Source organism: Crinia signifera, chromosome 4 (assembly GCF_055691185.1).
Source record: "Crinia signifera chromosome 4, ASM5569118v1, whole genome shotgun sequence".
NCBI lineage: Eukaryota > Metazoa > Chordata > Amphibia > Anura > Myobatrachidae > Crinia > Crinia signifera.
In genome coordinates, this window is record NC_139220.1 from 5523778 (window position 1) to 5538058 (window position 14281).

At 48.8% G+C, this 14281-nt stretch overlaps 1 protein-coding gene across 4 annotated transcripts in view; it reads right to left on the reverse strand.

The window, feature by feature from the left end:
• The window catches only part of LOC146073577 (uncharacterized), a 114860-nt gene that overhangs the window by 81437 nt on the left and 19142 nt on the right, over positions 1–14281 (reverse strand). For all 4 annotated transcript variants that reach the window (XM_083180816.1, XM_083180813.1, XM_083180814.1 and 1 more), the window contains exons 7-8: positions 9836–9907; positions 5830–5971 (exon numbers count right to left, since the gene is read on the reverse strand). In XM_083180816.1, the coding sequence (XP_083036942.1) occupies positions 5830–5971; positions 9836–9907 (214 nt within the window). The remainder of the gene's footprint in view (positions 1–5829; positions 5972–9835; positions 9908–14281) is intronic.

The window sequence follows — 14281 nt, forward strand, 5'->3', positions numbered from 1 at the left end:
TGCAATGTATCCTGGGTCCTATCACACAGTACATGGCGGAGAGACGCAATGTATCCTGGGTCCTATCACACAGTACATGGCGGAGAGATGCAATGTATCCTGGGTCCTATCACACAGTACATGGCGGAGAGATGCAATGTATCCTGGGTCCTATCACACAGTACATGGCGGAGAGACGCAATGTATCCTGGGTCCTATCACACAGTACATGGCGGAGAGACGCAATGTATCCTGGGTCCTATCACACAGTACATGGCGGAGAGACGCAATGTATCCTGGTCCTATCACACAGTACATGGCGGAGAGATGCAATGTATCCTGGGTCCTATCACACAGTACATGGCGGAGAGACGCAATGTATCCTGGGTCCTATCACACAGTACATGGCGGAGAGATGCAATGTATCCTGGGTCCTATCACACAGTACATGGCGGAGAGATGCAATGCATCCTGGGTCCTATCACACAGTACATGGCGGAGAGACGCAATGCATCCTGGGTCCTATCACACAGTACATGGCGGAGAGACGCAATGCATCCTGGGTCCTATCACACAGTACATGGCGGAGAGACGCAATGCATCCTGGGTCCTATCACACAGTACATGGCGGAGAGACGCAATGTATCCTGGGTCCTATCACACAGTACATGGCGGAGAGACGCAATGTATCCTGGGTCCTATCACACAGTACATGGCGGAGAGATGCAATGTATCCTGGTCCTATCACACAGTACATGGCGGAGAGACGCAATGTATCCTGGTCCTATCACACAGTACATGGCGGAGAGACGCAATGTATCCTGGTCCTATCACACAGTACATGGCGGAGAGATGCAATGTATCCTGGTCCTATCACACAGTACATGGCGGAGAGATGCAATGTATCCTGGTCCTATCACACAGTACATGGCGGAGAGATGCAATGTATCCTGGGTCCCATCACACAGTACATGGCGGAGAGATGCAATGTATCCTGGGTCCTATCACACAGTACATGGCGGAGAGATGCAATGTATCCTGGGTCCTATCACACAGTACATGGCGGAGAGATGCAATGTATCCTGGGTCCTATCACACAGTACATGGCGGAGAGACGCAATGTATCCTGGGTCCTATCACACAGTACATGGCGGAGAGACGCAATGTATCCTGGGTCCTATCACACAGTACATGGCGGAGAGATGCAATGTATCCTGTGTCCTATCACACAGCACATGGCGGAGAGACGCAATGTATCCTGGGTCCTATCACACAGTACATGGCGGAGAGATGCAGTGTATCCTGGGTCCTATCACACAGTACATGGCGGAGAGATGCAATGTATCCTGGGTCCCATCACACAGTACATGGCGGAGAGATGCAATGTATCCTGGTCCTATCACACAGTACATGGCGGAGAGATGCAATGTATCCTGGGTCCTATCACACAGTACATGGCGGAGAGACGCAATGTATCCTGGATCCTATCACACAGTACATGGCGGAGAGACGCAATGTATCCTGGATCCTATCACACAGTACATGGCGGAGAGATGCAATGTATCCTGGGTCCTATCACACAGTACATGGCGGAGAGACGCAATGTATCCTGGATCCTATCACACAGTACATGGCGGAGAGATGCAATGTATCCTGGGTCCTATCACACAGTACATGGCGGAGAGACGCAATGTATCCTGGATCCTATCACACAGTACATGGCGGAGAGATGCAATGTATCCTGGGTCCTATCACACAGTACATGGCGGAGAGATGCAATGTATCCTGGGTCCTATCACACAGTACATGGCGAAGAGATGCAATGTATCCTGGGCCCTATCACACAGTACATGGCGGAGAGATGCAATGTATCCTGGGTCCTATCACACAGTACATGGGGGAGAGATGCAATGTATCCTGGTCCTATCACACAGTACATGGCGGAGAGACGCAAGGTATCCTGGGTCCTATCACACAGTACATGGCGGAGAGACGCAATGTATCCTGGGTCCTATCACACAGTACATGGCGGAGAGACGCAATGTATCCTGGGTCCTATCACACAGTACATGGCGGAGAGATGCAATGTATCCTGAGTCCTATCACACAGTACATGGCGGAGAGATGCAATGTATCCTGGGTCCTATCACACAGTACATGGCGGAGAGATGCAATGTATCCTGGTCCTATCGCACAGTACATGGCGGAGAGACGCAATGTATCCTGGGTCCTATCGCACAGTACATGGCGGAGAGACGCAATGTATCCTGGGTCCTATCACACAGTACATGGCGGAGAGACGCAATGTATCCTGGGTCCTATCACACAGTACATGGCGGAGAGACGCAATGTATCCTGGGTCCTATCACACAGTACATGGCGGAGAGACGCAATGTATCCTGGGTTCTATCACACAGTACATGGCGGAGAGACGCAATGTATCCTGGGTCCTATCACACAGTACATGGCGGAGAGACGCAATGTATCCTGGGTCCTATCACACAGTACATGGCGGAGAGACGCAATGTATCCTGGGTCCTATCACACAGTACATGGCGGAGAGACGCAATGTATCCTGGTCCTATCACACAGTACATGGCGGAGAGACGCAATGTATCCTGGGTCCTATCACACAGTACATGGCGGAGAGATGCAATGTATCCTGAGTCCTATCACACAGTACATGGCGGAGAGATGCAATGTATCCTGGGTCCTATCACACAGTACATGGCGGAGAGATGCAATGTATCCTGGTCCTATCGCACAGTACATGGCGGAGAGACGCAATGTATCCTGGGTCCTATCGCACAGTACATGGCGGAGAGACGCAATGTATCCTGGGTCCTATCACACAGTACATGGCGGAGAGACGCAATGCATCCTGGGTCCTATCACACAGTACATGGCGGAGAGATGCAATGTATCCTGGGTCCTATCACACAGTACATGGCGGAGAGATGCAATGTATCCTGGGTCCTATCACACAGTACATGGCGGAGAGATGCAATGTATCCTGGGTCCTATCGCACAGTACATGGCAGAGAGACGCAATGTATCCTGGGTCCTATCGCACAGTACATGGCGGAGAGATGCAATGTATCCTGGGTCCTATCACACAGTACATGGCGGAGAGACGCAATGCATCCTGGGTCCTATCACACAGTGCATGGCGGAGAGACGCAATGTATCCTGGGTCCCATCACACAGTACATGGCGGAGAGACGCAATGTATCCTGGGTCCTATCACACAGTACATGGCGGAGAGACGCAATGTATCCTGGGTCCTATCACACAGTACATGGCGGAGAGATGCAATGTATCCTGGTCCTATCACACAGTACATGGCGGAGAGACGCAATGTATCCTGGGGTCCTATCACACAGTACATGGCGGAGAGACGCAATGTATCCTGGGTCCTATCACACAGTACATGGCGGAGAGACGCAATGTATCCTGGTCCTATCACACAGTACATGGCGGAGAGATGCAATGTATCCTGGGTCCTATCACACAGTACATGGCGGAGAGACGCAATGTATCCTGGGTCCTATCACACAGTACATGGCGGAGAGACGCAATGTATCCTGGGTCCTATCACACAGTACATGGCGGAGAGACGCAATGTATCCTGGGTCCTATCACACAGTACATGGCGGAGAGATGCAATGTATCCTGGGTCCTATCGCACAGTACATGGCGGAGAGACGCAATGTATCCTGGGTCCTATCGCACAGTACATGGCGGAGAGATGCAATGTATCCTGGGTCCTATCACACAGTACATGGCGGAGAGATGCAATGTATCCTGGGTCCTATCGCACAGTACATGGCGGAGAGACGCAATGTATCCTGGGTCCTATCGCACAGTACATGGCGGAGAGATGCAATGTATCCTGGGTCCTATCACACAGTACATGGCGGAGAGATGCAATGTATCCTGGGTCCTATCACACAGCACATGGCGGAGAGATGCAATGTATCCTGGGTCCTATCGCACAGTACATGGCGGAGAGATGCAATGTATCCTGGGTCCTATCACACAGTACATGGCGGAGAGATGCAATGTATCCTGGGTCCTATCACACAGTACATGGCGGAGAGACGCAATGTATCCTGGGTCCTATCACACAGTACATGGCGGAGAGATGCAATGTATCCTGGGGTCCTATCACACAGTACATGGCGGAGAGACGCAATGTATCCTGGGTCCTATCACACAGTACATGGCGGAGAGATGCAATGTATCCTGGTCCTATCACACAGTACATGGCGGAGAGACGCAATGTATCCTGGGGTCCTATCACACAGTACATGGCGGAGAGACGCAATGTATCCTGGGTCCTATCACACAGTACATGGCGGAGAGACGCAATGTATCCTGGTCCTATCACACAGTACATGGCGGAGAGATGCAATGTATCCTGGGTCCTATCACACAGTACATGGCGGAGAGACGCAATGTATCCTGGGTCCTATCACACAGTACATGGCGGAGAGACGCAATGTATCCTGGGTCCTATCACACAGTACATGGCGGAGAGACGCAATGTATCCTGGGTCCTATCACACAGTACATGGCGGAGAGATGCAATGTATCCTGGGTCCTATCGCACAGTACATGGCGGAGAGACGCAATGTATCCTGGGTCCTATCGCACAGTACATGGCGGAGAGATGCAATGTATCCTGGGTCCTATCACACAGTACATGGCGGAGAGATGCAATGTATCCTGGGTCCTATCGCACAGTACATGGCGGAGAGACGCAATGTATCCTGGGTCCTATCGCACAGTACATGGCGGAGAGATGCAATGTATCCTGGGTCCTATCACACAGTACATGGCGGAGAGATGCAATGTATCCTGGGTCCTATCACACAGCACATGGCGGAGAGATGCAATGTATCCTGGGTCCTATCGCACAGTACATGGCGGAGAGATGCAATGTATCCTGGGTCCTATCACACAGTACATGGCGGAGAGATGCAATGTATCCTGGGTCCTATCACACAGTACATGGCGGAGAGACGCAATGTATCCTGGGTCCTATCACACAGTACATGGCGGAGAGATGCAATGTATCCTGGGGTCCTATCACACAGTACATGGTGGAGAGATGCAATGTATCCTGGGTCCTATCACACAGTACATGGCGGAGAGACGCAATGTATCCTGGGTCCTATCACACAGTACATGGCGGAGAGATGCAATGTATCCTGGGTCCTATCACACAGTACATGGCGGAGAGACGCAATGTATCCTGGGTCCTATCACACAGTACATGGCGGAGAGATGCAATGTATCCTGGGTCCTATCACACAGTACATGGCGGAGAGATGCAATGTATCCTGGTCCTATCGCACAGTACATGGCGGAGAGATGCAATGTATCCTGGGTCCTATCACACAGTACATGGCGGAGAGACGCAATGTATCCTGGGTCCTATCACACAGTACATGGCGGAGAGATGCAATGTATCCTGGTCCTATCACACAGTACATGGCGGAGAGATGCAATGTATCCTGGGTCCTATTCACACAGTACATGGCGGAGAGATGCAATGTATCCTGGGTCCTATCACACAGCACATGGCGGAGAGATGCAATGTATCCTGGGTCCTATCGCACAGTACATGGCGGAGAGACGCAATGTATCCTGGGTCCGATCACACAGAATCCCTCTGTAATTATGCGAGTAACGCTCATCTCCCTTCTGATGCCTCTGCTTCCCAGACTATCCCTTATACCAGTAATAAAAGTCATATTTCATATAACATACAAATTGCAAATATCAAATCTGTTCTATAAATAATGACTACAGTAAAACTATAAGTACATTCATTAGAATAATTACCCTTATTGCCAACATCTTGACTCTTTTGTGGTATAACAAAGTTTGTTATTGTAATTTGCGGCAATTCAGGTATCACTTTGTTCAACAGTTGTACGGAGACAAATCTTTGATAATTTAACGCCTGTCCGGACTCGTACTTAGCCTTAAAAATCAAGAAAAGGATTTGATTAGGAAAATCATTTATCGATTCTAAACAGCACAAAGTGGTTGGAAAATGCCAACTTCACTGTAACACCCCTTTATGGCCCATTGATGACGCTGGTAGAGTAACATTTTTAATAATTTAATTAACATATTATTAAAATAAATATTATCCCAAATAATAAAAATGCAATGTCCATTTAAATGGACTTGGTATCTACTTTCGGTGGGGGGCGGGGATCTCCCATTGACGTAGCTTACCATCCTAGGCCCCCAGAGAAGCATGGCGGAGGCAGAGGAGGGAACCCCCCTGATGTAGATCACCAGGTACATCCCCCCCATCAATGGTCCTGATTCAGGCTGCCCAGGAGAATTTAACGGAGGCCCCAAGGGAGAAGGTAACGGCTCTTGTAATGAGGGGGGGGGGGGGGTGTAACGCAGGTGTCCTAAGGCAAGCTCAGGGAGGACAAAAACCTCCCGTGGAGCAGAAGCGAACAACCGGGCCCGAACCGTGGACAGCACAGCGAACCTCCGTGGATACACTTTGGGTGCCCTGTTTTATCCTTTGATGCCCCCCCCCCCCCCTTATAATGCAGTTTACATGGTATGTCCCATTAGCAGACACACCTACAGGAGTATATTTATATATACAGTGCTATTTTTCAGCAGGCTCCAGCAGGAACGGAGGGCCTTATTCTAGTTCACTCTTTCTGACAAAATCCTTCTTAGATGGACAAAACCATGTGCAATGCAGGTGGGGCAGATGTAACATGTGCAGAGAGAATTAGATTTGGGTGAGTTATTTTGTTTCTGTGCAGGGTAAATACTGGCTGCTTTATTTTTACACTGCAATATAGATCTCACTTTGAAGTAAAACCCCACCCAAATCTAATTCTCTCTGCACATGTTACATCTGCCCCACCTGCAGTGCACATGGCTTTGTCCATCTAAGAAGGATTTTGTCAGAAAGAGTGAACTAGAATAAGGGCCTCAGTTCCTGCTGGAGCCTGCTGAAAAATAGCCCTGTATATATATATGCTGAAAAATAGCACTGTGTGTGTATATCTCTTATATATTTGGCTACATCTGTCACTCAAAGTGTGTCTGACCCTCTAACGCTGGGTGGAGCCTCTGACTCACATGACAGAGAACCAGCCCAGTGAGCCCACAGTCATAGGAGGGACACATTGCTCTGCTCCTGCACTTTCCTTTTAATGTATGATTGCCATCACCTGTGTTGAAGCACCTTTCCTATCAATTAACCTGTTCAACACAGATGGAGGTAATCATACATTAGGAAGAAAGTCCAGCGGCAGAGCATTGTGTCCCTCCTGGCATGGGTCATGTTGGGAGGTATGCACAGTGCCAGACACCCTCTGCCTCCCCATGTTACCCAGCAAAGACACAGCTACTCACCAGACACACCAGGTGAGCGCCCCCTCCCGCGATTCGCGCGCTCCCCCGTGAACCCCCCCTACCTCAATTCGCGGCACACCGCCCCCCCCCCGCGCGTTTCCCCCCCTGCTGCGATTCACTGCACCTAAAAAACACCTAAAACACCACCACTCTCCACGTCACCCCGAAGCGCGGCGAGTGCAGCGGAACACATCCTCTGACCTTTTCATACCCCCACTATCCACGTCGGCGTGGAGTCTATTTTACATAGTGAGGTGAGCGCAGCGAGCCACCGAGCCTGAAGCGTGGCGAGCCTAGTGAGCCCCGCGAGGGTACGCGGATTACTTTACATGTATTCTGCGTCCCCTTGCTGCGCTCACCACACTATATAAAATCAAATCCATGTCGTCGTGAATAGTGGGGTATGAAAAGGTCGGAGGACGCGTACCGCCACTCCTCGCCACGCTTCGGGGTGACGTGGAGAGTGGTGCTGTTTTAGGGGTTTTACCATATGAACTACTGAGATCTCATTGTAATACCACGTCCTAGGTATATAAACAAGACGTTAAGACAGTGTAAAATGTTTATAAACATGCTAAAAATATGTTTTTTATTAAGTCATACCCTTGGACTTTATAGAAGTACCGTATATGTGCACATATAAGGATGAGACTGTACAGATGTTAGCCCCCTCAAAAAAAGGAAATACCGGAGGGGTTAAAATAAACCAAATGGTTTAGCATAGGCTAAAGTACTATATACCTTTCTTGAAACAGACATGGGTATCAGAAATAATATGGTTATTAAAGGAATGAATATACGAGTCTAACGGAACCTCCCTTATCACTAACAAAATGGAATATGCCCAATCGTATGACTTATGGTGGACTGTACTATTATCGCTGCTGTTGGGGGAGAGACTGACGAGTGGCTGTGGATGCCCACTTATAGGGTTAAATAAAGTTGGGGTGCGCGAGTGCCCAAGAAAGCAGTTGCCCGCTCAGACAGAGTGGATATAAGGAGGGGGAGAGAACTTTCCAGCAGGAGGAGAGCGCGGAGAAAGGGTTAAGGGAGCAGAGAGCCGTTAATGGTGTGTGCAGAGCAACGCAGCATAGCAGAAGCGGAGAGCGGTGCTGTGTAAGGGAGAATAATTACCCGGTCCGGGAGTGAGAGAAGAATACGCTGAGACCGGAGGCTGACAGCCGGCATCCAGTCTGGTGGTTCCCGGAGCTGAGACACCGGCGGGGAAGCCCTCTGAGATCGCGTCATACCTGGGCGGCGCTGAAGAGGCCGCGTCATTGACGGCCAGGCAGGGAGCAGGATAGGGAGTCCGGAGTTTTACCTCACCTCAAGAGGCGTGGTGAGTCCAGCCCCCATACGGGCCAGCCCCAGTTCTCCCTACATCGGAAAACGAGGGAGGGGCTACCTTAAGGAGTGACGCCGAGGCCCCGACAGAGAGGAGGAGATCCTGGGCGGTGACTACCAGCCGGGGAGGGCAGCAGCATATAGTTAGATAGTGGCTGCGTCATAGATAGGCGGCGCCAAGCCCTGAGGATGCCCGGGGAGAAGTGACAGATCTGCCAGAGAGGTGGTGAGTGAAGAGACAGTGCACCCCACTTGCCTATCTAGTGTGAAGTTATTGCTAGGGACAGCAGACAGCCTAGCTTGCACCGCATTCCTAGTACTCCAGCCAGAAAACTAGATGACACCTCAGAGTACTCCTTCAGTCTAAATGATACTTCAGTATTCTGATCTCTGAATAGATTTTATTCCACTGAATGTAGTAAATCAAAGTTAGTCTCCCATCATCTTATATAGCAAAACCAAGGACCAAGAGAGGGTTAAACCCGGCTTATGAGCCAGGGGACACCTCACTGACACTTTCAAGCAAGGGAGCGGCGGTAGTGACCAGCCTTGTGTAGTTTACGCTACAGCTCAATTTACAAATAGCGAAACCCGGTGACCCAGCCTGGGGAAGCTAGTTAAGGGCAATACTGCTATACCGACACAGGTGCAGGAGAATTTGGGCCGGGAACATATTGGTAGACCTCAGCGAATCAGAATCTAGAGGCAGTTGTCACAGCAATAGAGAAGAGACAGCTACGTATAGCATTTAGCTTCCCTCCGCCCGTTGATCTAACGTCATAAACATATAATCTGGATAACAGCCGTAGAACAGGGGAAACAGAGATATACGAGAACAGAGGTGCTATAGGAAAATAAGTTAATTCAATGTAACTATTTTGGAGTAATTAAAAGAGCTAAACCCGGTTCTCCAAGAGCCAGGGGACGCTCTTTCAAGACTGCAGCCACATAGGAGCTATCCCGAAGAAAAGTGATCTATTGCCACCAAGTCAATGTATATATATATATAGTATTCTGAATGTGGAAGCCGCAGCCAGTGAACGCACTGACAGACAATTGTAACCGTATCTTTAACTACACAACTGAGGAACCACGTCATACTCACCTTTGGCCTTAACAGTCGGGATATTATTGGCTTGTGTACAGACTTTTCTACCTGAGGTAATAGGGTGATCACCTAGAAGGGAAAGAAAGCGCTTATTCATTTAAAGTATAAGAAAGGATTAGTAAAAGAGTTAAGATTATTGGGCAATAATATAAATATCGCTAACGAATTAGTATTCTAGAGGTTATTAGCCTACATTAATTGAAGCAATATAGGATAATCTACTTTAAGGTGTAAAGCAATATAAGGTAAAGTAAGATATGAATCAGTCCAGACGACTAGGAGTACGGTATCAACAAGTTCTGGATCCAGTAAAATAAAACTGTGTATGGTGTGTGTGGTGTGTATGGTGTGTGTGGTGTGTGTGGTGTGTGTGGTGTGTGTGGTGTGTGTGGTGTGTGCTATATCACTATTTATATATAATATATCTTGCTATCACCCACCTGTATTGGATAATATACACTGTGTATGGTGTGTATGGTGTGTATGGTGTGTGCTATATCACTATTTATTTCTCCTTCATCCACTAGGTGTCACTGGAGTTACACTGGGGAATAGAAGGCGACCACAGGGAGCATGGGCACTTTAAAATAATTAATCAGTGTGACCAACTCCTCCCCTTCTACTTCCCCTCCCAGGCAGTCTTAGATCGTGTAAAGGAAAGTCAGAGGTGACTTGAAGGGAACCCGACAAGGTTTTTTGGGGCACGCTTGTAAGTAATAATATATGTTTGATATGGTGTCTAATATTTAAAACTTAACTTTTAATTATCGAAACACTTAAAAAATGGATTTAGCATAAGAGGGGTTGTACATTTACTGAGGAAATTCAGTTAGTTGGATTAATTCTTCCTCCTCCAAGCAATAAATCAAAGTAATGCTGACTAGGTCAGGTATTTAATTAGATAAACTTAGCGAAAATTGGTCACACATATAGCTATTTCTTATTCTGACATTTGTAACAAAAAATGATGTCTGTTTGTCATCTAGGATTGAAATAGCAATTCAGATGGCGCAGGACACACCACCCCTCAGTAGTCAATTAAAATTGTCTGTAATATCAGACGAGAAGACAGGGGTTTAAAATCACAGATTGACAGGAGAAAATCAGGATAGAAGTAAAGAGGTGTGAATGGAGCGTCACTCTCACAGCTGTTGGCTTCTGCTGTTGTGGTGAATTACGGCCGTAATTCACCACAACAGCAGAAGCCAACAGCTGTGAGAGTGACGCTCCATTCACACCTCTTTACTTCTATCCTGATTTTCTCCTGTCAATCTGTGATTTTAAACCCCTGTCTTCTCGTCTGATATTACAGACAATTTTAATTGACTACTGAGGGGTGGTGTGTCCTGCGCCATCTGAATTGCTATTTCAATCCTAGATGACAAACAGACATCATTTTTTGTTACAAATGTCAGAATAAGAAATAGCTATATGTGTGACCAATTTTCGCTAAGTTTATCTAATTAAATACCTGACCTAGTCAGCATTACTTTGATTTATTGCTTGGAGGAGGAAGAATTAATCCAACTAACTGAATTTCCTCAGTAAATGTACAACCCCTCTTATGCTAAATCCATTTTTTAAGTGTTTCGATAATTAAAAGTTAAGTTTTAAATATTAGACACCATATCAAACATATATTATTACTTACAAGCGTGCCCCAAAAAACCTTGTCGGGTTCCCTTCAAGTCACCTCTGACTTTCCTTTACAGTTCAACATTTGAACTCCATTTGGGAGCACCACCAACCGTTAGCCCTTGCCGTTTAATTCATTACCGAGCACCGGCACATATGTTGGTTTACATTTCAAATTAACATTAAAACCTTACCTGTGCCAATCCAACTCAACCCCAAAAGAAGTCTTAGATCGTGCCCAAAAGGGAGCAGGTCACATGTGGCTCATCTCCTGGGCTTTTTGTAATTAGGGCATAAAGCAGCAAGTTTTGCCTTTGAGGACAGGCAGATAGTTGCTGCTACTATCTGCCTGCGACGTGGGAGCCTGCCGGAGGGAGCCGGCTGCTGCTTAAGGGTTTGCGCCCGGCTCCCTGGCTGATAGAGACCACCGTCTCTGGAGCTGTAACGGGCGCCGCTCACACGCAGCGTGCACCCGATCCTCCCCCAGCCCCACCGCCGACGGCATGGCCGCAGCACTGTGAGTATTACCCTGCCTTCCTATTAGAGGAAGGTCAGGGACACAAACGGCGGTGCAGCAGAGGGTTTTTTAAACCTGGCGCCATTATGGGTGACGGAGCTGCCAGGCGGGGGGTGGAGTTACCGTGCGGTACTTCCCAGCAGGCCTTGGCATACCCCAGCGTTCCTGCAAGTCGTGGCGGCCATCTTGGACATTTGGCGCCGTTTGAACACGCTGCTGGAGGCTCCACAGTTGCGCTGCAGATCTATCCTGACTGCAGTTGGGCGATTCCTGTCCCCTGGTGACCGTCCTGCTGAACGCTCTATCCGGTCTGTGAGTTACAGTGGGGATTAGAGCTAGGTGGAGACAGTTTGGGCTGTGTCTCAAATTTAGAGCTATAGCGCTCCTAGGTATATGCCATAGCGCTGTACAAGGCTCTGTGACAGCTCTTTTACTTTCACTGTCTCTCCCTTCCAGCATAATATATTGCTGCCTATCCTATACCTACTATCTGTGATCAGTCTGGTAGTGTGTGGTGATTGCTGGGTGTTCTGTTGAACCATGGCAGGGGGTAGCTCCAAGAGGGTTACTTGCAAGAAGTGTGCTGTTAAGTTTACACCTTCTAAGGAGGGTGACTCTGTATGTGACAAATGCACTGCTTTACCCCCAGCTCCAGAGTCCCCCGTGCATACCCCTGTTTGGGCATCACAATTAGCTGATGTGATGTCTCATTTAGCTTGCGAGCTCTCTGCAGCTCAAAAGGACAGAGAGACTTCCAGAACTCAACAGGCTTCCTTGACTTCTGCTGTGCAGAGCTTAACAAAGGCCTTGACACCTGCAGAGGGCGCCATTGCTTCATCTTCTAGGCAAAATCCCCCTACCTTACTCAGGAAAAGGGTATTACAGCCCTCTGGGGATTCTGGGGAGTATGATGATATTTATTTATTTATTAACAGTTTCTTATATAGCGCAGCATATTCCGTTGCGCTTTACAATGATATGCCTGATCTGGAGGAGGGCGAATTTGCCCTTCCAGATAATTATGATGATGATGTGGAACCTGAGGCTCAGGCGTTAGTTACGCAAGAGCCGGCCCCAGCCACTCCAGGTCTGGAGGACCTTATACATATGGTAAAAGTTGCCTGCAAGGTGTCAGATGACACAGACATTCCTGCTCGTCCTTCTTTCTTTGGAAAGAGACAAAGGCAGTCACCCACCTTCCCCCCAGCGGAGGAGTTGGATGAACATATATTGCAGGCTTGGAATCATCCTGATAAAAAATTCCAGGTACCTCAGAGGTTTCTGGCTGCCTATCCTCTTCCACCAGAGGGTAGAAAGAGGGTCGAGATTCCTCCAGTAGTGGACTCTTCAGTCTCACGACTGTCCAAAAAGACGGTTCTCCCGGTGCCGGGTGCAACCACTCTTAAGGATACTTCTGACCGTAAGTTGGAGGTAACCCTTAAGAACATTTTTTCTGCAGCTGGAATTATTCAGCGTCCGGCCCAGGTCGGGTGCTGGGTAAATAAAGCCATGGGGGTATGGGCTTCTCAGATCCTAACAGAGGTCCGTGAGGGCTCTGATCCTGCTTCTATTGTTCAGCTTGCTGAACAGATCTAGGAGGCATCCAATTATTTAATAGACGCCTCTTCTGACGTCTGCATGGTTGCAGCCAAGGTTTCGGCCTTATCTATTTCAGCTCGCAGAGCTCTCTGGTTACGCCAATGGCAGGCTGACGCAGAGTCCAAGCGTGCTGTGGAGGCCCTGGCGTTCAATGGGGAGGTTCTCTTCGGGCCAGAGCTCGACAAGTGGATCTCCCAAGCAACGGGGGGTAAGTCCCACTTCCTTCCCTCAGCGGCTCCTCCAACTACACGCAGGACACCTCAAGGCCCCTCCTTTCGGTCCTTTCGGCCTACGACCAGATTCAGAGGTCGTTCCAGAGGCGGAGCTCCATCTAGAGGCTCCAGAGGACGAGGCAGAGGCGCCTCGGCAGCTGTCCAGGAGCCCAAGTCCTCCAAGCCAGCCGCATGACTGTCCACGGTCTCATCTGGGGGATCCCAGAGTCGGGGCCCGACTGCTGTCCTTCTGTCACATCTGGCTGCAGTCTTGTCAGGACTCGTGGGTAAGGGATCTGGTGTCCCAGGGTTACAAGATCCATTTCAGGTTAGTCCCTCCAAACAGGTTTTTCCAGTCTCAGGAGACAAGGCGCAACTTCTGTTGTCAGCAATCAACAAGCTGCGGACAACGGGAGTTGTGATACCAGTACCCGAGGATCAGCGTACTCAGGGATACTACTCCAGTCTGTTCCTGGTGCC